Source organism: Pituophis catenifer, unplaced genomic scaffold, assembly GCF_029215685.1.
Source record: "Pituophis catenifer annectens isolate HBS135680 unplaced genomic scaffold, rPitCat1.0.hap2 SCAF_1, whole genome shotgun sequence".
NCBI classification, from domain to species: Eukaryota; Metazoa; Chordata; class Lepidosauria; order Squamata; family Colubridae; genus Pituophis; species Pituophis catenifer.
The window spans coordinates 272,721,755-272,747,343 of NW_027256881.1; the positions used below are offsets into that span (position 1 = coordinate 272,721,755).

General features: G+C 38.1%; 1 protein-coding gene across 2 annotated transcripts; it reads left to right on the forward strand.

Annotated features, from left to right (window-relative positions):
* The first annotated feature begins 1,140 nt into the window (after positions 1 to 1,140).
* On the forward strand, positions 1,141 to 25,589 carry ALKBH3 (alkB homolog 3, alpha-ketoglutarate dependent dioxygenase). Of its 2 annotated transcripts, none has more exons than XM_070935987.1 (10): positions 1,141 to 1,180; positions 2,128 to 2,247; positions 4,028 to 4,143; positions 4,450 to 4,484; positions 5,222 to 5,269; positions 7,585 to 7,688; positions 8,609 to 8,697; positions 12,673 to 12,882; positions 20,788 to 20,886; positions 21,842 to 25,589. In XM_070935987.1, the coding sequence occupies exons 2-10, from the start codon at positions 2,169 to 2,171 to the stop codon at positions 21,932 to 21,934; spliced, it is 873 nt and encodes a 290-aa protein (XP_070792088.1). In that variant the 5' UTR covers positions 1,141 to 1,180; positions 2,128 to 2,168; the 3' UTR covers positions 21,935 to 25,589. The 2 variants fall into 2 exon arrangements, with proteins under 2 accessions (XP_070792088.1, XP_070792079.1); XM_070935978.1 differs by lacking the exon at positions 1,141 to 1,180 and adding an exon at positions 1,233 to 1,291.

Genomic DNA, 25,589 nt, shown 5'->3' on the forward strand with positions numbered 1-25,589 from the left:
GAACTGCATGGTGGCCAGTGAATCTGGAACCTAGAACCAGAGATCTGCCCATATTATAGTCCACAAATGTTGATCCTAGCTGAGTTCACTTCTAGTCTAATGGCTTGGCAAAATGTAGCCGATTGCATGAACTCTGCTTAGGACAACTTAAGTCTAACTCCTTTAGCGAGTTTGAAACGAAGGCAGATTCACAGATGTGGCAAAAGGATGTTGTCAGGATGTGTCTTCAAGCAACTGTCTGCAACAAAGCTCTTAGATAATGTCCCAGGTGTTCACACCATTTCTCCCTTTAGCGTCTGGGCTGGTTGTTAGGTTTGATTTGATCACTACCAGACTGCAAAACGTTAGGCTTTTCTCCTGCTTGCTTCTGAATGTGCATTAAAAAAATTTTTTAAAAAAAAGTGAACACAAACATAGCAAAAGATGTAAGTCACAATCTGACTAAAAGCCTTTAGGTATATCTAGTTTCCCTCTCCAGTAAGCATCACAGCCTTGCTTTTGAGTAAACAAGTCAGGTCAAGTTATAAATCAGGAGTTCCACGCACACTTTTATCTCTAAGGGAGAGGTCTTCAAACATGGCAGCTTTAAGACTTGTGGACTTCAACTCCCAGAATTCTCCAGCCAGCATAGCTGGCTGGAGAATTCTGGGAGTTGAAGTCCACAAGTCTTAAAGCTGCCAAGTTTGAAGACCTCTGCTCTAAGAGAACTGTAAACGCGGCGAAAAGTTAATTCTCATTTTAAACCCTAAAATGTGAAACTGCTTAACACCATTGATGAAAATGTGAGGGTAAAGCTCTGCAGCCTGTCATTAAGCATCTCGTCTCAGAATGCCATTTGCTAAGGTACAGCAGCCGGCAGAGACTCTCCCGCTCAGATCCTGCCGTAAACATCCTAGTCATCTCGGGGGGGGGGGGAACGGGGTGTCGCGTCGACCCGGAAAAGTTTTCCAACGAGCATGGCAAAGACGCTCTGCGGAAAAAAATCTTTGCCAGACAATGAGCGCAGCCCCGCCTCCCGCTCCTTTTACGTTTCCGATCCGCGGATAGGAGCGGAGACGCCACGGTGGGCGGGGCGAAGGACGTCATACCGCCCCAACGATACCGGCGCGAGGAAGTCGCCTATTCTGCTCAATAAATGCCGTAGAGAAAAGGGCGGGTCCTTCGGAAAGTGCGCGCGCAGGTGGGCTTGGAGGCGCTTTTGTTTTATTTATTTATTTATTCCCCCCCTCCCCCTCTTTTTGGTGGAGGTCGCCTGCGGCGCGGAGGGCGTAGTTGTTGGTGGCGCGCTTGTGTGAGTAGCTCTGTGGCCCGTAAGCGCGCTTGATTAAAGAGGGGAAAAAAAGTGGGACTGAAGGAAAAGAGGCAGCAGAGAAACCTTCATAATTGGTGTTGAAAGCCTTGCGGTACTGTAGCCGGAGGGGAATTTTAGAGCTTTGGGTCTGGCGGTTGGAGGGGGGGGGGAAGTGGGAGTGGGGTGGGGGGAGGAGAACAAAAAGATATTCCTTAATAAGCCTGTTTTATTATTCCCTCTCCCCGCTCCCTCCCCCCCTTTTTTTTCTTTTCCAAATAAGTGACTTCAGGATTTATTGAATCCCATGGCCCATAATCCTTGGCTGGTGTGGCAGTATGGAGTTGGTTCTGCACACATGGACCATAGTGTACAGCAGTTCAATCTGCAATGTTACTTCCAGGATAAAAATGAGGCTGCTTTCCTTGCAGGGTGTCCTTGGGCCTTGCCTTGCCCTGCCCAGGATACTCGATGGCCCTTGTTAGGCAGACACTCTGAGCTGTTTCTTGAAATCTGTGGTTAGGGAAAAACGAATAATAAGAAAATAATAATAATAATAAAGGCTTTTGATCTTAACAAGACCTATTCCTATAAAACAGTGCAAGGTTGTTGAACTTGGGTGCTCCTGCATTTTTGATAGAAGGCAGTTTCTTACCTACCTTTCTATTGTTAACAGTGATGTGATGTTAGAAATTTTGTTTCCTAGTAATGTATAGAGAGGCGCTCTTCTGTGTTTTCTGTTCATGCATTAATAAGGGTGCATTACACCCTTCTTCAAAAGCAGTAGGAACTAAGATCTAAGAAGTTTAGGGTGTGTTAATATATGTGTTTTGATTTAGGAATGTTAAACTCCTTACAACGAGACTGATAAAGAAGAGTAATGGAAAATAAAAGGCAGAGAGCCAGAGTCCAGGGTGGCTGGGCTAGCCAGGGTAATAGCAGAATGACTTCATGTTCAGGTAAATGGTGTCTTGTTCTAATGCATATAAATAAACTAAATTAAACTTGTTGCCTAGCAGGAACACAGCTACCAATTCACAAAGATCTTCTCCCTACCTATAAATACTACAGAAGGGGTTCCTCTATGCAGCCCCTTCGGGCTGTGAACTAGTTTTCTAGGTTGATTTCTTCTATCCGATGCTACTCTGATAGTTCATTTTATTTCCAAATTAGCTATCTTTTGACTACTGACCCAATCTTGGGGTCAGCTATTTAGATCAAACATCTTTTGGCCTGTTGGGCCACTAAAGGTCTTAAGTCTTTTTGCACATGTGTACTAGTGGCACAAGGCATTTTGCTTTAATGAAACATTTTAAATGAAAAACATCAAATTTAGAGGCTAGTGGAAACATTTGGAATCTTGATGGCCACTCTCAGAAAATGGTCACTTATGACAAAACCTCCAAGGTAGATTGATACGTGTCTCCCTCTACTTCTCATCCTGCTCTTTACCATCTTGTTTTATTGTGCTTATATATAAAGAGCTATGCTTCTTGATCTCTCCCCCCTCCTCCAACCTGTAAGGCAAAGAGGTAGTTAGAAATGCAATTTTTGGCAGAAGATGGTGGTTGGTTTGAAATATACTAGCTTTTCATTTCTGAAAATAAAATATTATTTAAAACAATTAAATCTCTACAACTGAAGGGAGATTGTCAAAACAAGGGCTTTAATTGCCTCCCTAAGATCTTTAGAATAGAGGCTCTAGAAACAGTTTCCTAACTTCAGTGATTATTGATCTGGGTTCTTAGAAACCTTTGACCTAATTTTGACTGCCATAAATAGGAGATTTAATCTAGGACTTTTCAAATGTTTGTTTACTAAATATGACACATTAATATTATATTTTCTCCATGACCCAAATAATTGAACAGTTAAGTAAAGGTCACTTCAGTCTAATTGTATGCATGGTCCCTCAGAAATAAATCCTATTTAATGTTGAAGTTTACTGCTAGTTAAATATAGGATTATAATATAAGCTTTTTAAGTGTTTTTTAAAAAACCCATAGAGCTTGCTATAATAGATTTTACTAGAACTATAAAAATATGGTTTCAATGCAAAGGTATAGATTTCTTCAATAATAGCATGACGGAAATGAAACCATGAGAAGTGATTCATACGCTTGTTTGAGCCTGTCTCAAAGCCTCCATGCATATCTTCATAAGAGCATGAAAAAATAACAAGCCTGATTTTAGATTGTATTATTTTTAATATCAGATTCTCAAAGTACTTCGCACATGGGGGCTCTACATGAAAGAAATAAGTGCTATCAAAACTTTGAGCCCTCTCACAAAAATCACAGTTCCTGAAGTAGAGATAGTAAAAGGTAAAGTTTCAAGGCCATTGAGATAGCGCTGTCCGAAGACATTTTCATGTTCATGTGGCCAGCATGATATGGAGCGCTGTTATCTTCCTATTGAAGTGGTACCTATTTATCTACTCACATTTGCATGCTTTTGAATTGCTAGGTTGCCAGGAGCTGGGCAAAGGATGGGAACTCACTCCATCATATGGCGCTCAGGTCTCAAACCTGGATTGCTGGCTCTCCAGCTGACAAGCCCAGCATCTTAACCACTGAGTCACCACACTGCCTTTTGAAGTAGAAATGCCAAAGGATAAAATGTTACCTGTGTGTATGTGTGTGTGTATGTATTCTTAATTTGAAAATATGATTAATAAATAATATTGAAAAAATGAAAGTTCTTGTTATCTAGTTTGATAACTGTTCCTTCTTATGTTAGCCTCTAGAAAGTCCAATGCTAGAAATCAAACATTTGCCAATTCAGCACCATCCACATTCCAAGGAGAGGCAGAGCTTTCATCTAAAAGACAGTTTGTTTTTAAAGCACCTGAAGAGGTAAAAATATTGTATTATATTGTTATTGCTTTGTTTATATGTATATAAAAATGCCTGAACACATAGAAAGCACATTTTAATGATTTCTTGTGTGCATTTTCTTTAAAAAATAGTCTCCCAACTCAGATGTATTATCAGCATCATAGAGCAGCATAACTAAATAATTATAATTGGAATCTTCAGCAATATTTGTCACTTTGATTGCAAAATATATTATTTCTAATTATTTTTTACACTCCCTCCCCCTTAAAGTAAACTAAATATACATACTTTATAAAAATGTAAGTTTTTTTTTTAAATCCTTAGGTTGTATGCAAAGTCCCAGAACCCAGAGTAATAGAGTAAGTATTTTCATTTTTAGTTCATTTTAATACCGGTATCTCATTTGGCTTTGTTACTTTTACAGGAAGTCCATACAATTGCAATTGGGACCAGAACTTTGTCATTAAGCAATGCAGCAAATTTGGCTTCCCCAATGACTTTGCTTGCTGAAAGCTCCTTGGAAAGGTTACAGGTGGTGATCACATGCTCCCAAGATGCTGCAACTGTTGTAAATACATTCCAGTGGCCAAGCACCCAAATGCAATCACATGATTATGAGGACGGTGCATCGGTAATAAGTACAAGGACAGGTCATAAATCACTTTTCTCAGTGACTTCTGTCAAAAGTTTGAACTGTCACTAAATGAATGATCATAAGTCAAGGTTTACCTGTAATGTGTTTTTACTCCTACCCTGTTTCCCTGATAATAAGCCCAATCGGGCTTTTGAGCTCATGCGCTAAAATAAGCCTGCCCCCGGAAAATAAGCCCTCCCCAAAAATATTTAAACGCAGAGCTGGAAATCAGATAAGACGGCAAGAGGAGCCCCATCTTGCTCCTTGTGCCCCAAAATAATAAGACCTCTGAAAATAAGGCCAAGCACTTATTTTGGGGTTCAAATAAATATAAGACAGGGTCTTATTTTCGAGGAAACATAGTATATATCCCTTGGATCCCTTTCTCTAACCCTAATTAATAGTTTGAATCTTTTATGTCTACCCTACCATGATGGATTTTTTTTTCCTCCTCTACTGCAGAAAACAGGGTGTATATGAGATCAGCACATTGCCCTCAGGAATATCAAAGTAAGTATCTAACACTTTGTGTGTGCGTGTGTGTGTGTTCTTGCAGAATAGTTCTGTTAGGATTATGTTTAAGTATTTTAATTAGTATTACCGTATTTTTCGGAGTATAAGGCACACTTTTTTCCCTCCTAAAAGAGGCTGAAAATTTGGGTGCTGCTTATACTTGGAATGTAACCCTGTGCGGTGCCCAAAATGGCTACCCGGAACAGCTGCTGCCTTCTCTTACACCTTCTGCACTTTGCCTGCTTTAGTCACTGGAGTTCCCTCCGAGGATCAGCTGTGCTTTTGAAGCACAGCCCCAACCTCAAAACCAGCGAGGGAACTAATGTGCTGAAGCTGATACCCCAACCAGCCCCAACCTCAAAACCAGTGAGTGAACTAATGTGCTGGGAGTAGCCAGATAAATATCTGGTAGGCAGAATTTTTTCCCCCCTATTTTCCTCCCCAAAAACTAAGATGTGTGGTTTTTTTTTTTTTAATTTGATTTATATGCTGCCCTTCTCCGGAGACTCAGGGCGGCTTACAATGCGTTAAGCAATAGTCTTCATACTTTTTATATTTATACAAAGTCAGTTTATTGCCCCCATAATCTGGGTCCTCATTTTACCTACCTTAGAAAGGATGGAGGCTGAGTCAACCTTGAGCCTGGTGAGATTTGAACTTGCAGTAATTACAGGCAGCAGATGTAAGTGGATGTTAATTAGTCTGCTGAGCCACCAGAGCTCTTATACTCTGGTGCGTCTTATACTCCGAAAAATACAGGTAAGTCATTATAGCAAAGATGTTACAAAGGACTACAGACATGGAGGACCATGGTATTGTACAGAAATGTATTAATAAAATTTATTAATAAGTAACTTTCACCTATTAAGAACATCCTTTTATCTTTAATCAAAGACACTTGTTTTAATAACACTGTCCATATTGGCTTTCTTTTCTGACAGATACCTTATAAGTCTACAATGTAGTTGAAGCTTAACTGTTTTTAAGGCTGTTTTTACTAAATCTTCAGGTGAAAAGAATCATTGGATCAAGACCATTCCTATTAGTTACCTTCCAACAATGTTATATATTTATTTGCTAGATTTAAAATTCTGAGTTTTTTCCCCAAAGCAGACATACTTGGAGATCTCCCTTTATTGTACACCCACAATAACAAAAATAACAATTATTTTGTGTATTTCTCCTTCCATGTTGAATAAATCTTGTATTTTGCTTTTTTAATTTTCTTTTCCTGGATCCAAAGAATGCTACTAGAGGAAGAAATACCTGCTTTCAGGGCTTGGGAACTTACCCATAGATTTTTTGTTAGGAGAACATTGAATTTCATTCCTTTTCCAAATCTCACTTTCTCCATGATGCACAAAAAATATCTGTGCTAACAAAAGAACATGATTGAACTTAATTTTTCCTTTCTAATGAAGAAAAGCTTACAGGGAGTTCTTACCAATTACAGAAGAGGACTTGTGTTCAGAAAAAGTAATCTCTGTCTTCTGTTTATTGGTTTTGTCATGCTATTTATACGAGAGCCAAAGTGATTCAAAAATGTGTTACACGAGATTCCAGACCTGTTTAAAAAGTTAACAATACCCTGTTTTCCCCAAAATAAGACATCCCCTGATAGTAAGCCCAGTTGGGCTTTTGAGCGCATGGCAATAAGGCCAAGCACTTATTTCTGGGTTCAAAAAACTATAAGACAGGGTCTTATTTTCGGGGAAACATGGTAAATGAATTGGTGCTATAACCAGATCCGAATTACACATCTGTGTGCACATTTTAATATCATCACTGACTTCTTATCTGCTTCAAAGAATCTATAGTTTCCAAACGTCCCTCCTGAATGACCTGGAACCTCATATCATTATGCCTGCATTGGCCTATCATTGACTCAAAATGATATAATGGTGGTATTGAAGGTTATTGAGAAGTCTAGAAGAATTAACTATTTTCCCAATCACCTTTTCGACATAAATCATATACTTTACTTCTCCTTACATCTACTTCTCTGTTCTTATTTCCCAAATGGATGCCATGAGACTATTCTCTTGTCCTCCAGGCAAGGAACAAGAAGAAAATGTGAGCTTTAAAAAAAGTTATCCAACAAAACTATAAACATAAGCAAGTGGGGACTGGAAGAGCTTGATAACTCTTAAGCAACTCACAATATTTAAGTGGTGGTGGTGGGTACTCTTCTTAGCAAGCCACTTGTTTTCTTTGCTTGATGGAAAGAAATGACACAGAACCTGCCTGGAATGTCTTAGTTTGAAATAAAATCAGAAAATATCAACATGTAATGTGACTTTTCTTTATTCTAGGATTCATTTGATTCCTGGCTTCATTTCCTTGAGTGAAGCAGATTGGATGTTTGATCAGCTGTTCCATGAAATTCCATGGAGGCAAAGAACACACGTTAGACACGGTAGCTTTGTTATCAATCTCCTTTAACTGTTGACTCCTGTTTTTGCAAGGTCCAGCAGTAAATCTTGAAATATTCACTCTAGTAGAATCCATTGCAGCCAGAAAAATATCTGGCCCTCTGCCACCAATTCTAATCTCCACTTAACACACAGATTTAGGGCTAACCTGTGTTTTGTTTTGTTTTGTTTTGTTTTGTTTTGTTTTGTTTTGTTTTGTTTTGTTTTGTTTTGTTTTGTTTTTTTGTTTTGTTTTGTTTTGTTTTGTTTTGTTTAAGGAGATAGCCAAAACAATTACATGTTTTTTCCTGCTCTAAAGATTCAGAAAGGTTCTGTGCACCTACTAGTGATTCTTCTTTGTTTGTACTGTGTTTTGCTGGTGATTTTTTTTTTGAGAAGGCAGAGAGGCTGAAGATTCAGTGTTATCTTTTCAGCTCTGAACTGGTCTGCCTGTTCCTGAGTTTCAAAAGGCAGTAGGAAGTTGGGACTACACCTTCTGTGGTAGAACAGATTCTTTACAATGGGATGTTTTTGGTTAGTCATATAACAAACTTTTCATTGTTCTGTTTATTTTTTTATCTATTGGATTTGGGTATAAGTACCATGACATTCAAACCATAAGCTGTCTGAGCTTGGTTCACTTGAGGGCATTTGTGTTACTTCTTACATTTCCCTCTAGTAATTTGTATATCAAACAGAACAACTTAATTGATGTATAAATAGCCTAGAATAATTTTCTCTTGGTCGTATAATTTATCAATTGCAAGTTTAAAGTCTCATTTGCTTAGCTTTTTTATCTAGAGAAGACAAAACATTGCTAAACGAGTTATTGCCATTTATTCCCTAAATGTCAAAAAACTTTATAACCATTTATTACTGGTTTCCATAGTAGCCCTAATAATTGCATTCAATTTTCTTTCTGTAGATCGATCTTATGACGAACCCAGACTCACAGCATGGTATGGAAAACTACCCTACACCTATTCCAGACTTGAAATGCAAGCAAACCCTGATGTACGTATGGATCTTGAGTTTTCTAAAGTTGAAAAATAAAATTAAAAAGCCATAATAACAATGGTGATCTGAATTTCAGGCATTCCTCCTTCACTGTGATTGCTTTTCAAGCAAGGGAGAAAAAATACAACTCCACTGGATACAGGGGATGGGAATGAGAAAGCAGCAAAGCCACTTCTTGTTGCAACTGTGGAGAATTGTGACGGGGGTAAATCCCCTGAGACAGGATAAAGCGGATTTTCCTTTAGTGGAAAATCCCTCAATCACAGCTGAATTATCTTTACCTTTGAAACAGAAACTGAGCTGATCCTTAAAATTTGTCATGATTTCATAAGGAATGATGTGATCCTTTCACGGTAGATCAGACTAAGAATGCAGTATTGTGTAGGTAGTACTACTTTTATTGAAAAACTATAGTAACAGAATCTTGAAGTTTGAGTATGCCTCCCCCTCCCCTTCCTTTATCGTTGTGACTACTAAGGAGAATCTTTTTTTGTTTGTTTGTTTTTGCTTTAATTTATATGCTGCCCTTCTCCGGAGACTCAGGGCGGCTTACAATGCATTAAGCAATTGTCTGAGTTGTTTACTCAGATTACAATTTCTGCCCTAGACTTAGCCCTTTTTTTGACCATTATCATAACAAATCTTCCTCCTATCTCTCAAGGCCATTCCTTCTTCCCTCTCCTGAACAGAGGTTTGTTAAAAAGTAAGCAGCTGATGTTTTGACAGAACAATATTTAATACACAGTATTCTTACTGTGCCTTGCTGAGGAGGTTAGGGAATGCATTTATTGAGCTTTCAAGGCACTACAGCATTGGCCATTCAGCCTGGTTTGTTCCATCTGCTGTGCCTGGTGGCGCAGCAGACTAATAGCCTGTTATTATCATTCAGCTGTCTGCAATTAAAGTAAGATCGAATCTCCCCAGGCTCAAGGTTGACTCAGCCTTCCATCCTTTCTAAGGTAGGTGAAATGAGGACCCAGTTTGTGGGGGCAATAAGCTGACTTTGTATAAATATACAAAAGGATGAAGGCTATTGCTTAACGCACTGTAAGCCGCCCTGAGTCTCCGGAGAAGGGCGGCATATAAATCAAATGGAAAAGAAAAAAAAATATATGCACCTTTTGAACGTGCATTCTTCTTCCTCAGTTACTGGGGAATTGAGAATGAAAATGGAATATTTTTTACAGATCTTCTTTTAATGCCTCTATACTTTGGGTAGTGGTTTGCACTCACAGACTATCTCTTATAATTTGTTTGAATCTCAATTTCAATTTTCAGACTGTCCTCCTCTTGTTCCTTTGCTTAATTAGGATTTCTTCCCAACCCTTGACTTACAGGTATAGCCCGTGAGTTTTCTGTAGGATATAAACCTAATTAATGTATACTTTAAAATATGGTGATCTTACCTGAATTTCTGTTGGATGGATGATGGAAAATTCTTGGGGGGGGAACCTTGCATTTATCAAACACTGGAGGGCAGTATTGGAAAAGAACAGAGTAAAAATTGCTATCACTCTTCATGCCACATAATGAAATCATACAGTATTTTTCCTTACTTCAGTTAAAATTGAGAGAAGAACTTAACAATGTTTTTTCCTGTCAAATAGCAGTGCTAATTCTGACTTTAAATCTGATTTATGTCATGATTTGCTAAGGGAACCCTTCCCCCCCTCCCCAAACTACCTTGGGTATTAAACCGTTGAGGAAATTCTAGAAATTTTCTTATAAAAATTGAACTCCCATGAAGAATTTAGGCAGCTTGTTAGTTGAGCAACTTTGTAACTGGTTTAATTTTTGTAATTCAAATACACATCTGCAACAAGATAACAAATTATAAGTACTGTATTTTTCGGAGTACAAGACGTACCTTAGTTTTTGGGAAGGAAAATAAGAAAAAAGCTGATTGGCAGGTGGATTGGCCTCCCGGAATACGCCCAATCAGCTGTTCCCAGAGGTAAATTTTAGCAACAGGTTTGTTGGTTGTGAGCTCTGTGCTTTGCTGCTTTTTTTTTTTTTTTTTTTGCTTTTTTTTTCTGCCTCTGAAAGCCTCCGAAAAGCTGTTTCTGAGGCTTTTTTCTGAAGCTCTGTTTGGAGGCTTTTTTTCTGAAGCTTCGTTTCTGAGGCTTGTTTTTGAAGCTCTGTTTGGAGGCTTTTTTTCTGAAGCTTTTTTTCTGATGCTTTTTTCAGCCTCTGAAACTTCCGTTTGAGAAGCTGGGGGGGCTACATTTGGAGTATAAGACGCACCCAGGTTTTCACCCTTTTTGGGGAAAAAAGGTGCATCTTATACTCTGAAAAATACAGTAATCCTCTCTTAGCAACTGCCTTGTACAGCAATCATTCACAGTTATGACAATAATGAAAAAATTGTGACCTATCCTCATGTATGCAAACGTAGGTTTTTACAGGTAGTCCTTGACTTATAACCATTCATTTAATGACTATTTGAAGTTATAATGGCACTGAAAAATGACAATTTTTCACACTTATGACTGTTGCACCATCCCCATAATCACCTGATCATAATTTTGATGCTTGGCAATTAGCTTGTATTTATAATGGTTGCAGTGCCCAGGGTCATGTTTTGTGACCTTCTGACAAGCAAAGTCAATGAGGAAGCCAGATTCACCTGACAACCATGTTAGTAACAAGAGCAGTGATTCACTAAATAACTGTGGCCATGGAAATTTTAGACTCAATTGTGGTCGTAAATTGAGGAGTACCTGTGAAGCAAAGCAAGGAAAAGTGAAGTAAGATCATAAGCACACTTGTGTTTCATTCAGTGACTCATTTCTCTTAATGACTTGAGTTGCCCATTCTAGTTGTCCCTAAAGGAGGACTACCTGTAGCCCTTATATAGTTCAGGCATAAAGTAGAAAATGCTATAGGCAAGCACCAATTAATCATGATATTGCAAAACATGCAAGCTTTGGTGACCCTCTATAAAAGGACTTTGCTAGCCATGAAGCTCTTACATTATTTAATCAGATGTTAATAAACTTTCTGGCACTTAAGCCCTGAAAGACTTTCATAAGCTATCAGTACCTTTCTAGAATATGAGCAACTAAGGGTCTAGCAAATCAGATGCAAAAATGTGAATTTGTATGTATGTAAAGATACAATTGTATAAAAGTAAAGGCTTATTTATTAAGAAATACTGCTTCAATCATTTGACTGTAAATAGCTTACAGCAATACAATTCAGGTCATAATGACACATTGTCAAAGTTACCATTAAATATAGTCTGCTTAAAACCCAATAGAGTCATTGTAAGTCATGACATCAAAAGAACATCTCCCTTTCTCACCTCAGTTCTCTAAATTTACAGTAGGAAAGGGATGTTACCAAGACCTTCCTAAATGTTAAAACTGAGGGTGCAGTTCTTATACGAGTGCAAGGGCATTCTGCAAGAGGGAGCTCCTGAAGAGAATGCTTGCCTCTGAGTCCTCTCTCATCCACTTTGCAAATGGTGGGGATTACCAGAACATATTGGGAAGATGAAATCTAAGTGGTCCTGAGATTGCCTGGCTCCAGTCCATATAGAATTTGAAATGTGTTGATCACAGCACCTTGAGTTGTACCCAGAATCATTCTTGTCAGTTACATGCATGTGCCCATTTTCTTGGCAGTAATACAGGCATGAATTACTGTTACCTTCTTCTGGGTTGTCGCGTTCTGTTTTTTTTTAACTTCCTACTCTAGTTTATAAGAAATATTGACAAACTGCCCACTTTCTTAAGAGTGCAACCACTTAACTGCTATATGTTCCTACATATATAAGATGAGGGATTTTTATTTCATTATGCTTAAATTTTGAGCACAAGTTCTAAGTACAGTATTTTTTCTTTATGTTTCAAATTAGTGATATTACAATTGGAAACAGGCTTCTTAGTAATATAGCTATCTTATTTACTGGGCGCTGAGTTTGCTTGTAGTTGTGATGTTTACCTCCTTTTTTTTCTCCTTTGATTTCAGTGGCACCCACTACTAGCCATGTTGAAGGATCTTGTAGAAGATTTCACCAAGAATACTTTCAATTCCCTACTCTGTAATCTTTACCAAAATGAAAAGAACAGTGTTGACTGGCATAGCGATGATGAGCCTACACTGGGAAAAAATCCCATAATTGCATCGCTTAGCTTTGGTGCTACCCGGATGTTTGAGATGAGGAAGAAACCTCTGCCTGTGAGTTTATAAACCTGGAATGTAATTCAGTTGAAACACATATTTTAAATACTTTAAATGCATAATACAACATAGCTCTTTCTGTCCCACCTATCTAAAAATAGATGGATAGCACATAAACCCAGTGCTCAAGCCATTACTAACCAGTTCATAGCTCTAAATAGCATTTGATGAGCTATTTGGTGATAGGGTGGGATGCTTTGGTAGTAGGTTAGTGTTTGAATGCAGGGTTTTTTGCTGCCATTTCTGGATGAGGCTGGAAAATGTCCTAATTGTAGTGAATCTGCTAAGCAATATTTCCTGTGTCATTGCAGAATTTCAGTTCAGTTCTCATTTGCCCTAATCATATACTGTACCTGATTGGTAAATCCAGAAACTGTATGTTCCCATTTTAAAATGGAAGAACCCAATCTTTTATTTTAAACCTGTTCAGATAAATAGGTAGAGAAGTACAACAAATGTTGAATAAGATTTAGACAAATGGAATAATGATTTGAAACTGATCAGCTTCCGTTGGTGTTAAGACCACTTTTTTATTTGTTTTTTCTTCTTGAATGAAAACTGTATGTACAAACTTTATCTATTGACATTCTTTGCTCCCTGGATAACTGACAATTTTTTAAAGCCAACTCCAAGGTTCATTTTCCTTTGCTGAGGAATAGGATAGCTTAGTAGTGAAGATGATGATTAGAGATGACAGTTTTTTGTACATTGAATTAAAACAACCTTTTTATACATTAGTTGATCAATAATTTGAAATAATGTGAGATGCAGAATTTATGAGCAGACTTTCACTTATATAAAAAGACGTTCCATCTTGTCTTGAAATATCTTCCAATATTTAATCTGTTTAATCAGTATATATTCCTGAGTAATTTACAAAAGAAAGAATAAAATTTGGTGATAAATTGCAATATTCATTTTTTTATGATTTGAATCAAAATTAACAGCAAAATATATCTTAAAAGTTATTTTCTAGTAGCAGAAAAAATAAAATGATTTAATGGCCCAGTGAGGATTTAGCTTTATAATTTTTTTCAAAGGCAAAAGAGTCAGATGAGCTTATCTAAGGAAGAGATTCACTGCTGTTGTTCCAATATTTGAGGGGCTGCCACAAGGAAGGGAGGGGGTCAACCTATTTTTTAAAGCACCTGAAGAACAAGGAGCAATGAATGGAAACTAATCAAGGAGAGCAACAACCTAGAACTAAAGGGAAATTTCCTGACAGTGAGAACAATTAGCCAGTGGAATGACTTGCCTCCAGAAGTTGTGAGTGATCCCTCACTGGAGATTTTTAAGAAGAGACTGGACAGCCATTTGTCTGAAATGATAGAGGGTCTCTTGTTTGATCAGTGGGTTGGACTAGAAGACCTCCGAGGTCCCTCTGTTGTTCTGTTTCCTCATGTGGTCTTAGCATGGATGCATGGAATTGGAACTCTGAAGAATATCCTAAGATCTGAATAGGTATAAAGGAAGGTGATACTTCAGACAATTTAGTCCCAGGTTTTACTTTAAAAAAAAAATTAAAATCAGCACTTTAAAATGTATTAAAGAAAGGTGGACTAGGAGCCATTTGAGCTGACAATGTACTTTGCCTGCTGTCTCTGGAAGAACTGGTGAAAGTGCCAGATGGCAGGAACAGAGCAAGTGCCAGTTCTGTAATCGGAAAGGGGCAGAATGAGGACCAGCCCAGTCAGTTTGGTATCAGTGCCTGGGATGATTCTAGAACAGATTACAAAGAAGTGGATACTTGCAAGCAACTTTAAAAGTAGTAAGGTAATAATAAAAACTCAAGGTGGATTTGCCAAGAACAAATCTTGCCAACTAATATTGTTGCATATTTTGATCAGATAAATTTCCTTAATTCATTGCCAAAATGCTGCAAGCATATTATGTCTTGTTTTCAGGATAACATCTGGAAAATGCCCTGTGATAATCATAATGATCACACTAGTTACATGCTGGCTGGATGTTATGAGAAGTACAAAACACGATATTTGAAAATAGTACTCCAAGAGGGTTCAATAATGGTTCATCATCAGGTTGGGGGGGAAGAATTGAATAGAATGGCACTAGGTTCCATTCTGAGTACTCTAATCTTCAATATTTTTATTAATAGTGATGATGAGGTAGAAAAAAAATGGTTATCAAATTTGCAGATCACAGATTTGCATGAGGTAGCTAATACTCTAGAAAATTAAAAACATTTTTATTTATAGTAAAACCTTGACTATTGACAAGGATACATGAGATGTGTTTAATAGTAGGATCCTTTTTACTCAATATACTCAATACCTCTTTTTTTTGAACTTTGAATTCTGATTTCTTGCAAAAAGGATACGTGCATAAATATAATATATATAGGTTTGGAAACATGACATGTAAGGTGACTAATTTGTCAGGATGCAATTTAGCTTTTCATTTTTTCAGGATGCAATTCGGCTTTTCATATCTTAGATTTTATTCATTCATTCATTCATTCATTGAATTCCTGTAGCCACCCATTTCAACCAGTGACTTTGGGCAGCTTATTGTTCTAAATCTATAAAAACAGTTGAGACAATAAAAGCATTTTAAAAATAAAAGTATCTCAAAAATAAATATATACAGCAGCCAAGATAAATGATAAGTGTTCTGATCTGCAAAATTTACCTATGCTGTCTTTTTTGCTGCAGAGCCTTGAATTTGCTTGAAGAATTAGTTCATTGCAGTTAACTTCCCAGTTTACACTGCAATGTAAATTTAAAGCTTTGAAGCCAAATTGTAATGGTAGGCAAGCAGCAGCTCTGCCACTAAGATTGTAACCAAGGAAACAGGTAGCTGAGAGCAGGAGGAGGAGTTAGGAGTGCGTATGTTAGATAATAGTGGATATCCATGATCAGCTTCTAAATAATTTTGTTTTTTTCCAGTAAAATATTGAACAAAGTCTGATCCCCTCCACTGAAGAATACTAAGTGTTTTAATTATTTGCACAAACACACACAAAAACAACAGAAAAGAACTGCAGAGAAGGCCTTTTGTTTTATTGATAAGATAATAATGGTTTATGCATATGAGTTGTTACTCAGAAGTTTTTTTATGTATATTGGGTGAATATTAAATGTGCATAGCCCAAACCAAGACAGAATAGATTCTCCATTAATTAGATAGAATACTTTATTTGGCCAAGTTTGATTAGACACACAAGGAATTTGTCTCTAGTGCAGAAGCTCTCAGTGTACTTGCAAAACAACAGAGTAATCATTATAATAATGATGATATCAGTAAGAGGAAGTGGTAAAGAAAATGAGAAGAAGAAGAATACAGCCATACCACATAGTAAATATACTTAGATATAGGACAGTACTGTGGGAATTAGGTGTTCAGCAGAATGATGGCACAAGGGCAAAAACTTTCTCTGTATCTTAATTGTTTTGGCATGCAATGCCCTGTAGTGGCTTTCCAAGGGGAGGAATTGAAACAGTTTGTATCCAGGATGTGAAAATATCTGTTGATATTTTCTCAGCCGTCCTAACCAGTGCAATATACAGGTCCTCTATGGAAGGCAAGTTGTTTTTTCTGCAATCCTAGCTATCGGTTGGAGTCTGTATGGAGTCTGTATAACTATTGGTTGCTGTACCAAATTGGGAGTGACACACCCATGAATCTCCATTCAGCTACTTCAGGTGAGGCTGATGGAAGTTGTAGTCCAGTATCTGGAAGGCTGCAGGTTCCCTTATCTCATGCTATAAATGAGACATAAATGTCTACATTTCTAACAGGAGATTATGTAACGATTGTAGTATTGATCTTGGTCATAATGTCTGAAAAAAAGGTCTGTAAGAAACCAACATAAGAGATTGATTTTAAAAAACAAAACATTGAAATAAATAGGATGTTGGTGTGTTTTGTAAGGCTGCAGGAGACATGAATTCATAAATTAGTGGGTCCTTGAGGAAATAAAAATAGCTTCAATAATCATTGTGATAACTACCAGAGCAGAGAGATTATTTGGGTCTTGCTACAGAAGTAATAACTCTGTTAACTTTAAAAGAAAGGAACATATAGATGCAGAGATTCACAGATGGATAATAGTTAAAGTGATAGTTCTTGACAGTGATCTGTTTTTTGCCAAGGATTTCAGATATGTAGAATGTCAGTGTTGTGTTAAATAAAAGTCAGAACCTTGCATTAATTATACTGTAGATTTGAAAAGTTTGGTGGCATGCTAGCAGCATCCCAGATCTTCAATGGGAATACATTCCTGTTGGATCAGTTTTGGTTCCTGTGTTGGCAAATTTGCTATCTCAAATTACTGCTACTTCATCTCCCTCCCACTCTTTGACTGATGCATGACAAAATATTCAGTCATTACTATCTGGGTGTTTAGTTGTTCAGTCCAATTATCCTGCCAAATCAGTCCTACACAGAAGCATGATAGCCACCTCCAGGGCCATATCTTGCATTATGCATCATTGTTGGCTTCAGAAGCCCAAATAATAGTATCTGTTGACCTGAAATTTTGTAGCCTTATTTTCTCTCCTACTTCAGTATTTCTCCAAAGTCATATCTCCCACAATTGATCATTTCTGCTACTCCATTATGATTCTTGAACTAGCAACCATGGAATTGTAAACCAGATTTATTATGGTATCTTGAACATCAGTAACTACTGTAATAAAACTGCTAGCATTTTCTCTCTGAAATCTGATACACTGTGTGGATGGATCCTATAGAATAGTACGTAGAAACTTCCTCAGAGTATTTTTTTAACCAATTGCCTAATATCCTGTCAACATTTCAGACTTGAAAAAGTTCTCTCCTTAATTGTGGGAGATGCTTATTACTATTCAGTATTGCAGTGGATTTGCAAGAACTTTTTTTTAAAAAAAGAAATATATTGGAACAAAATTTATGAACACATTCACCAAACTCAAGGATAGATGCTTTTCTTATAGTAGTTGAATTTTTAACTCGGGAAGAATCTTGAGTTCAATATGGATCTGGGAAGACTTTGGATACTTCTTGGTTGAGAGCATAATACCATTTAGTCAATGGAAGCCACATGTATCTACATTCCACATTGTCCTTGCAGATGATTCTAGCTGTAGAAAAATAATTCTTTCAGGAAAATATTTTCTGGATGTTTTCTTGACGGTAGGAATACTGCTTGCAGAAATTCATCATTCCTTGTATTTGTTTCTGGTTCTACCAATTACATTGTGTAGCTGTTCCATCTTTTCCTACTAAACTGAATTACTTTTGTAATCTATAAGGACTGCATGTAATGGAACTATCTGGGACAGAAAGTGGCAGTATCTTGAACTCTGGTAATACAATATAAACCTCATCTGGAGGTATTTCAAGAGTTGCTGGATATCTGATTGTTTAGAATTAGACATCTGACTCCAAGTTGTTTTCTTATTTAATAAGCATGGTGTGCTCAGCTTAGGCCAATTGCTATGTCATTACCTAATGCTTACGGGAGTATTATTAGAATTACAGTGGAAACGGAAGAACTGTTTATAATGCTTGAGCTCCTTAGAGGAAAGATGGGATATAAATATCAGACAAGGGCAGCTAAGATCACAAAGGGGATGGGAAATTCAACAGGAACTATACAGATATATTGAGAGGTGATGCACTTTGGGTTTCCTCTCTATCTTTTTTGGAAGCCAGCAGCTGCCGGAACTCACACCCACTCTCGCTTTACACACCAACAGAACTTGCTGTTGTTCTGCCTGTTCAAGACAGCATGTGGTGTTCAGAATGGATTGGTGAAAGAGCTCATGGCAACCATGAATCTATCCCAGATTTTTAGAGGCTAGCACATAGTGGTGATCACATGTTAGACCTGGATTTTATTTTGGGGTAGTTGTGGTGTGATCTGAAGATGAAGGATATTATTAGCACTCCTTCATTATGGTTAGATCACTTTCTGGTTTGTTGTCATCTTACTGGCCCTTTCCCCACCCCTGCTGGGAGCTTGGACCTATCAGATGAAGCTGACCCATACTAATAAATCTTGATAGATTTCACAGAAAACTTAGGGATATGATGGGCAATCCAGCTAAGACTTTAGTTGCCCTTGAGAATGGGCAGGTGTCAAGGACCTTGGATCAGATTGCATTGGCTTCTTTTTCCTTGGTCCTGAAAAACTTCCTTGTTTTCTGAGGAGCTCCTGGAGATGAAATGACAAAAGAGAGACTTAGTATGCTATTGGGGATAGTAGAAGAATGAATCTACCAAATACATAAGAGCTTTAATTAGGCATGGCATTGTAGCATAAATGGTTATTGGCCAGCAGCCCTGTTTAATCAGGTTCTCTGCTGGGCTGCATCATAAAGCTATCTGCATTATCATGGACCCCTCTTGAATATAATCTACGAATTAGACTCTGACTGGGCATTCTGTATGATTTGACAGAAGTACTAACTTGTCTTGTTCCCTGGAAAGTATTCGACCCTGTGCCCCATGAAAAAGGACAAGATCCATTACCTGCTTTTTAGACCCATGCTCCTCATATCTCTTGTTGAGTGATAATATATGGTTGGATCCCTATGGTGGTGAATGGATCTTTTAATGTGGATGTGGTTCTGCCTACCCTGAAGGAGGTGGCAATGTGCTGTCTCCTCAGGAAGCCATTAGTGGATCCAACAATTCTGAATATTTTTCTCAGTCTCCAACCTTCCCTTCTTTGTTATTGAGAAGGTACTTGAGTTGCTGCTTCAGAAGGCTCTGAAAGAAGTAGGTTATCTAGGCCCATGTCAATTGAGTTTTAGGCCAGTACAGATGGCATAACTTGTTAAATATAGTACTGGTATTTTTCCAAATGCACTGTGTGGATTAAGAATGAGGGGAACAGAGTTGCGTAGTTCTCCTCTTCTTCACATGGCCAGTTGATCCTTGCCTCACCTGTTTAACATCTGTATTAAGCTTGTGATTGAGGTCATTTGCAGAAACAGAGTTTGCTATCATTATTATCTGGATGATACTCAACTGTATCTCAATCCCAAACTGACCAAGTTGTTGAGGTCTTTTTTCAGTGACTGTTTATAATCTGGAGGTGGGATTGGGAGGGTGGCTTCCCTGCCGAATTGGAATGTTCTCAATGCTTCCACTACCGTAGATTTTTAAAATGTATTTGTATCCTGCCTTTATTATTTTTACAAATACCGGTAACTCATGGTGATACATATACCCAACACAACTTCCTCTTCCTATTTTCCCCACAACAACAACCCAGTGAGGTGAGTTGGGCTGAGAAAGAGCTCAGCTGCTTTCATGGCTAAGGCGGGACTAAAGCTCATAGATTCCTGCTTTCTAGCTGAGTGCCTTAACCATTAGATCAAACTGGCTCCCATTTTTTAGCCTGAATGGGAACATAGTTCCCCAGGCAGACCTAATGTGCAATTTGGGGATCCTCCTGGACTTCCAGCTTCTGTTGCAAGATGATGTGGCAGCTGTGACCAAATTTGTGTGATATATCAATTATCCTCCTTCAATGATGCATATTGTAGTCTACTTGCATGTAGACTGCTGCTTTACATGATGCTGCCTTTCATGCATCGCCACATTGTGGACTAGCTGCAGTTTCTAAGTTATTTTATATTTATAAAATTGCAAAATGTATCATTGTTTTATCAGACTAAACTTTAATTAATAAAAGAATGGGGGTTGTCCACGCCTAACCCTAATGATATTATTAGATTTAGTCATCGGAGGGATTGCACAAATTCATTAATTCTTATAGGAAGTCATGAGAACACTTGGCTTAAGGACATTTTGTTTCCCTATATTCATGGTATTCAAGTAGAAGCTAAAACATCTACTTAGACAGAGGTTGAATAAAATAGCCTAAGTAGCTGCTTCCACTTCTAGAATTTTATGACTATAGATTAATCATACTTAATGCATCTTTTTTAGGAGGATAACAATGATTATACTTATGTGCAAAGAGTTCACATACCATTGGATCATGGTACTTTGCTAATGATGGAAGGAGCTACTCAAGAAGACTGGCAGGTGAGGAGCCTAGAGAAAAGTTTTACAAATGCTGTTTTCTTCCTTACAGATCTATATTTAGGTAGTCCTCAACTTATGACAGCAATTGGGACCAGAATTTCCCTTGGTAAGCAAGGTGGTTGTTAAGTGAGTCACACCCAATTTTATGACCTTTCTGTCATGGTTGTTAAGGAATCATGCTGTCATTTCCCTTTTGACTTGGCTTAATGGAAGTTGGTGAGAAATGGTGATCATGTGACACTGGGATGCTGCAACTGTTCACCTAGCATCCAGATTCTGATTATGTGACTATGGAGATGCTGTGATGGTTGTAAGCATGACCATCTGTGTATAGGATTGGAACCTGAGGCTAATGCAACAATGAAACACATGCAGGTGGGGAGAAATGAAAAGTTGTTTGCTATGACAGGTCCCCAACCCCCGGACTGCAGCCCACTACTGGGCTGCTGCCTATTCGGAACTGGGCCATGCAAGAGGTAGGCTGGCACACATGTGCGCATTCAACTCCACTCACACATGCAGCGGGTTGAGTGGAGCTGTGCACATATGCGCCAACCTGCTGCTCATGCATCCTGGTTCCCCTTTCCCTCCCATCCGGGTCACCAAGTCGCAAAGTTTGGGGAACGCTATGCTATGAGATTGGGCTGCTTGTCTTTCATGGGTCACAAAAATCTTACAAGTTTTTTCTTCCTGGACAACCAAAAGGCATGAGATTGCCACCTGTGAAATAATGCAGTAAGCAAACAATGTTGTATTATTAACCAGAAAAAAAGAAAAGAAAAGAACAAAAGGAAGATGGGATTTGGCCTCTTCTTTATTTTTTACGAAGTATAGCAGTTATAAGGAAACTCATTTTAAGTACAATTTGGTATCTTCCATGCCAAAGAACAAAATATTTGTATTTCCTTAATATGTATTATGTAATTGAAGGGCTGTCTTTTTGCATCTTTTTCAGCACCGTGTTCCCAAGGAGTATCACTCTAGGGAACCACGTATAAATTTGACATTCAGGACAATATATCCAGAACCAGAGGCAATGCATACATGACTGAAAGAAATGCAGAACTCTGCTTTTTCTGCTGAGCTCAGAGTTTAATGCTGACTTGGATGTGATGACCCAGCCAGATTCACCATTTGATTGCCTTCATCTCAGGAGAGAAGAAAGACTGCTTGCAAAGAGAACGTACAACTTTTGCATATTTCCATTGAGCAATGTATTATTTTCTTAGGCTGCTTGCTAATATGTAATCCTGACAATTATTTGTTTATTGTTTGAAACCAATTGAAATCTTGTATGAATTCAGAGCGCAAATGTTACCTTTAATGGAGAAGAAGAAAGGATTTTTCTTGAGGAGAACGACTAATAATGGACTTTAGAAACCTTTCCAATTTCAGAATTTATAACTGTAGTTGCCATGTCCATGACTATGTCTTGCAATGCTGGAGCAATTTTGAGGGAAAGGAGAGCAGGGAGAAAGAAGTATCTAATATAATTAGCTGTAATCCTTATAATTAGCTGTAATGATTTCAATAGAATCTTCTACCTATACCAGTAAGAGGAGTGTAACTGAAGGTAGCACAGAGCTGTTTTAAATAACTCAGTGCTATTCAGTCCAGCATTCTGTTGTGTTAGATGAACTCAGTAATATTTTAAAATATATATCTAGGAACCTTGGCCTCATTTTTCAAGAGTCAGGAGCATGTTCCTTCTCAAGTGTAGTTATTCATAAGATAAGACAGGGAAGGAATAACTACATTCCTAGTTACGATTGCTCAGGATCTTCAGTTGAAAAGCACTCTACCAGGATATATATAGCAAGATTTCTGGATATATTTACATCAGCATATTTTTAAAAAAAAAACAAATACAGATAGTCCTTGACTTACAAACACAATTGGGGCCAGAATTAACAGTTACTAAGCATTATGGTTGTTAACCAAGTCATATGAGTAGAACCAATATTACAATCAGTTTTACTGAAGTCGGTAGTTAACAATTACCATAGTTGTTAAGCGAATCACATGGTTGTTAAGTGAATTGCACAGCTGCTGAGTAAATCCATGTGTGACCTCCCCCCCCCCTTGACTTTGCTTATGGGAAGCCAGCTGGGAAAATTGCATTGGTGATCATGTGATAGCAGGATGCTGCAACCCTCATAAATATGAGCCATTTGCCAAGCCCCAAATTAAGAACATGTGACTGCAGGGTTGCAATTCCAAGGATGGATTGTAAGTCACTTTTTTTTTTTTGACACTGCTGTAACTTTCCTCCACTGTTAAATGAGCTGTCTTAAATCCAGGACTACTTTTATCAAGAGTAATTTTGCCCATTTTACTGTCAAAGCAGGCAGTGAAAGCCACAAAATGATGGTCACGATGAAAAGGTATTTTTTCAAATAATTCTTACTTTATGACTTTTGCAGAAAAGCTGAAGTAAGATCATAAGCACATCATTTCTCTTAGCAACCACTTTGTTTAATAACGGAGTTGCTGATGCTAGTTGTAGTAGCTAAATGAGGACTCCCTGTATTCCTCTAGTAGCAGAGTTGGCAGAAATATATGATGACATAATTGGTACTCCCAATAGTTGTAATCTGTCCTAGTAAGGGGGCTTTGAATAGTCCTGTCCATATAGATTTACTATGGGCCAATTTGAGGGCAGTAATTTTCTGTTTTGTTTCCTTCCCATTTGCTGAAAAGAAACTCCACCAGTCACTCTCTTCTCAGTGTGGTAGGTTAGTATGCTTGAGTATGGTCTGGGATGGAAGCTTTAGGTACCTCTCCTCTTTCTTGAAAGACAGAGTGCTGGTGAAGAAGTGCACTCACTGGGAATATTTCTGAATGCAATTGTTTTCTGGAAGATTTGTAAACCTTTTGTGTCCCAAAATAGTCCAGCCAGGTCAGTTGTTTCGAGAGAGATGAGGCTGCCCTCCTGCCTACCAACTTGTTAAGCTGTTTGGGGCAGAGATTTATTAGTCTTTTGGAACATGTGACTACTTTAGCACTGTTGCTATAACTTCGGCTAGAAGAGGAAAGTTGTAGAAATCTCTGTACATTTCTGCTTTAGCAGTAGCTGCAAAGCACGAATGCTCAAATTATTTAAATAAATTAGATATATTTTACTTCATGGATTGTAAAGGCAATACATCTTGATACTTATATAAAGAATCTTGCAACTTCCTCAGTTGGATTTTGAATATTAGGTGCTACCATTAATGGGTCCAAACTAATTTGAACATTTCATCAGCCAATCTGTAATGACCTTGAAACAGCTTGTGTATAATTATAAGGTAAGAGATCTAGCAGCATGCATTGCTATAGTTTTGCACATGCATTTAAAAATGAAAGAAAAGGGTGGACTTCATGGAAACAAGTTTTCTTTACAATGCCACATATTTTTGAAGTTTGAGCCTCTTCCAAAAGCTTGCCTAGAGTAATTGATAACTTGTTGTTTTGTGAATGACTGAACAACTGCAAAATACTGAAGGAGGATAACTATCAGGATCTGCACTCCAATGATTTTTACTTATATTTTCTAACTGAAACCATGAGAGAAACTAGCTTGTCAATACCTACAACATCTGCCTTCAATATCACTTTTATGTATAGGAGCCTGTGGGCTTCCGTAGGCCTTACTAAATAAACATGGTAAGGAGTTGTCCCAAAGGTACATTTTCACAAGCAACTGGACTTTCTTGTTTTTCTTCAAAGACATTTTGCTTGTCATTCAAGAAGCTTCTTCAGCTCTCACTGGACATCCTACAATCAAGAAGGCTCTACCCCATTTGCATTACTCGGGTGTCCCTAAGGACACAAATAAATTCCCAAATGGCCTCAACAACTCTAAAACACGAGTGTCAAACTGATGGCATCATATTGCCATGTGATGTTTTGTGATGTTTTCCCCTTAGTGCAGCTGTGGTGGGCATGGCCTGTGCGTGACACATCCAGCCCACAGGCCACCAATTTGACACCCCTGCTCTAAAAGAATGCAAATGATCAGCTGTCTGCAAGGAGTATAAATCCTTCCATTCCCCACCATTCAGTCAAAGCTGAAGTAGCTTCTTGGATGAGAAGTGGAATGTCCAAGGAAAAACAAGAAAATCCAATTGCCTCCTGAAAAAGCACCTTTAGTAATAGCAATAGCATTTAGACTTACATACTGCTTCATAGTGCTTTTACAGCCCTCTCTTAAGTGGTTTGGGACAACCATGACCTGAATGACTGAGAATCTTCATAGACATAAGGAGTTGCACCTGAGTGCTTGGTCTGGGAGTGGGCTCCATGTCCCCAGACAAGTTAAACTAACTGATGGTATAGAAAAGGGAGAAGAATATAGCTGGGTAGCAGACAGCAGCCTCAATGAGTTACCTTTTGATAAATGGGTGTTTTTGTGATTAGCTACGTCACCATGCCAACTGCTTAATGAAAAGATAAATTAAATGGCAATGAATGTCATGTGAATGCCCACAGAATGGTCTTCAAATTCCACCCCTTTCCCAAATTATTAGCTACTAGTAGGTTAATGTTTCATACTTGAATTAGGTAGATGTGAATAGCAATGCTTTTAGAGGGGCTGCTGCACTGCTGTAAATGGTTCTCTTCCTCCTTCTCCCTTATTTGGAGCTTGTTCATTGCCTGCTTTGATTGTGAATGTGTGATTCAGCCTTTTCTGCACATTAAAAATTGAGTAACGACAATAA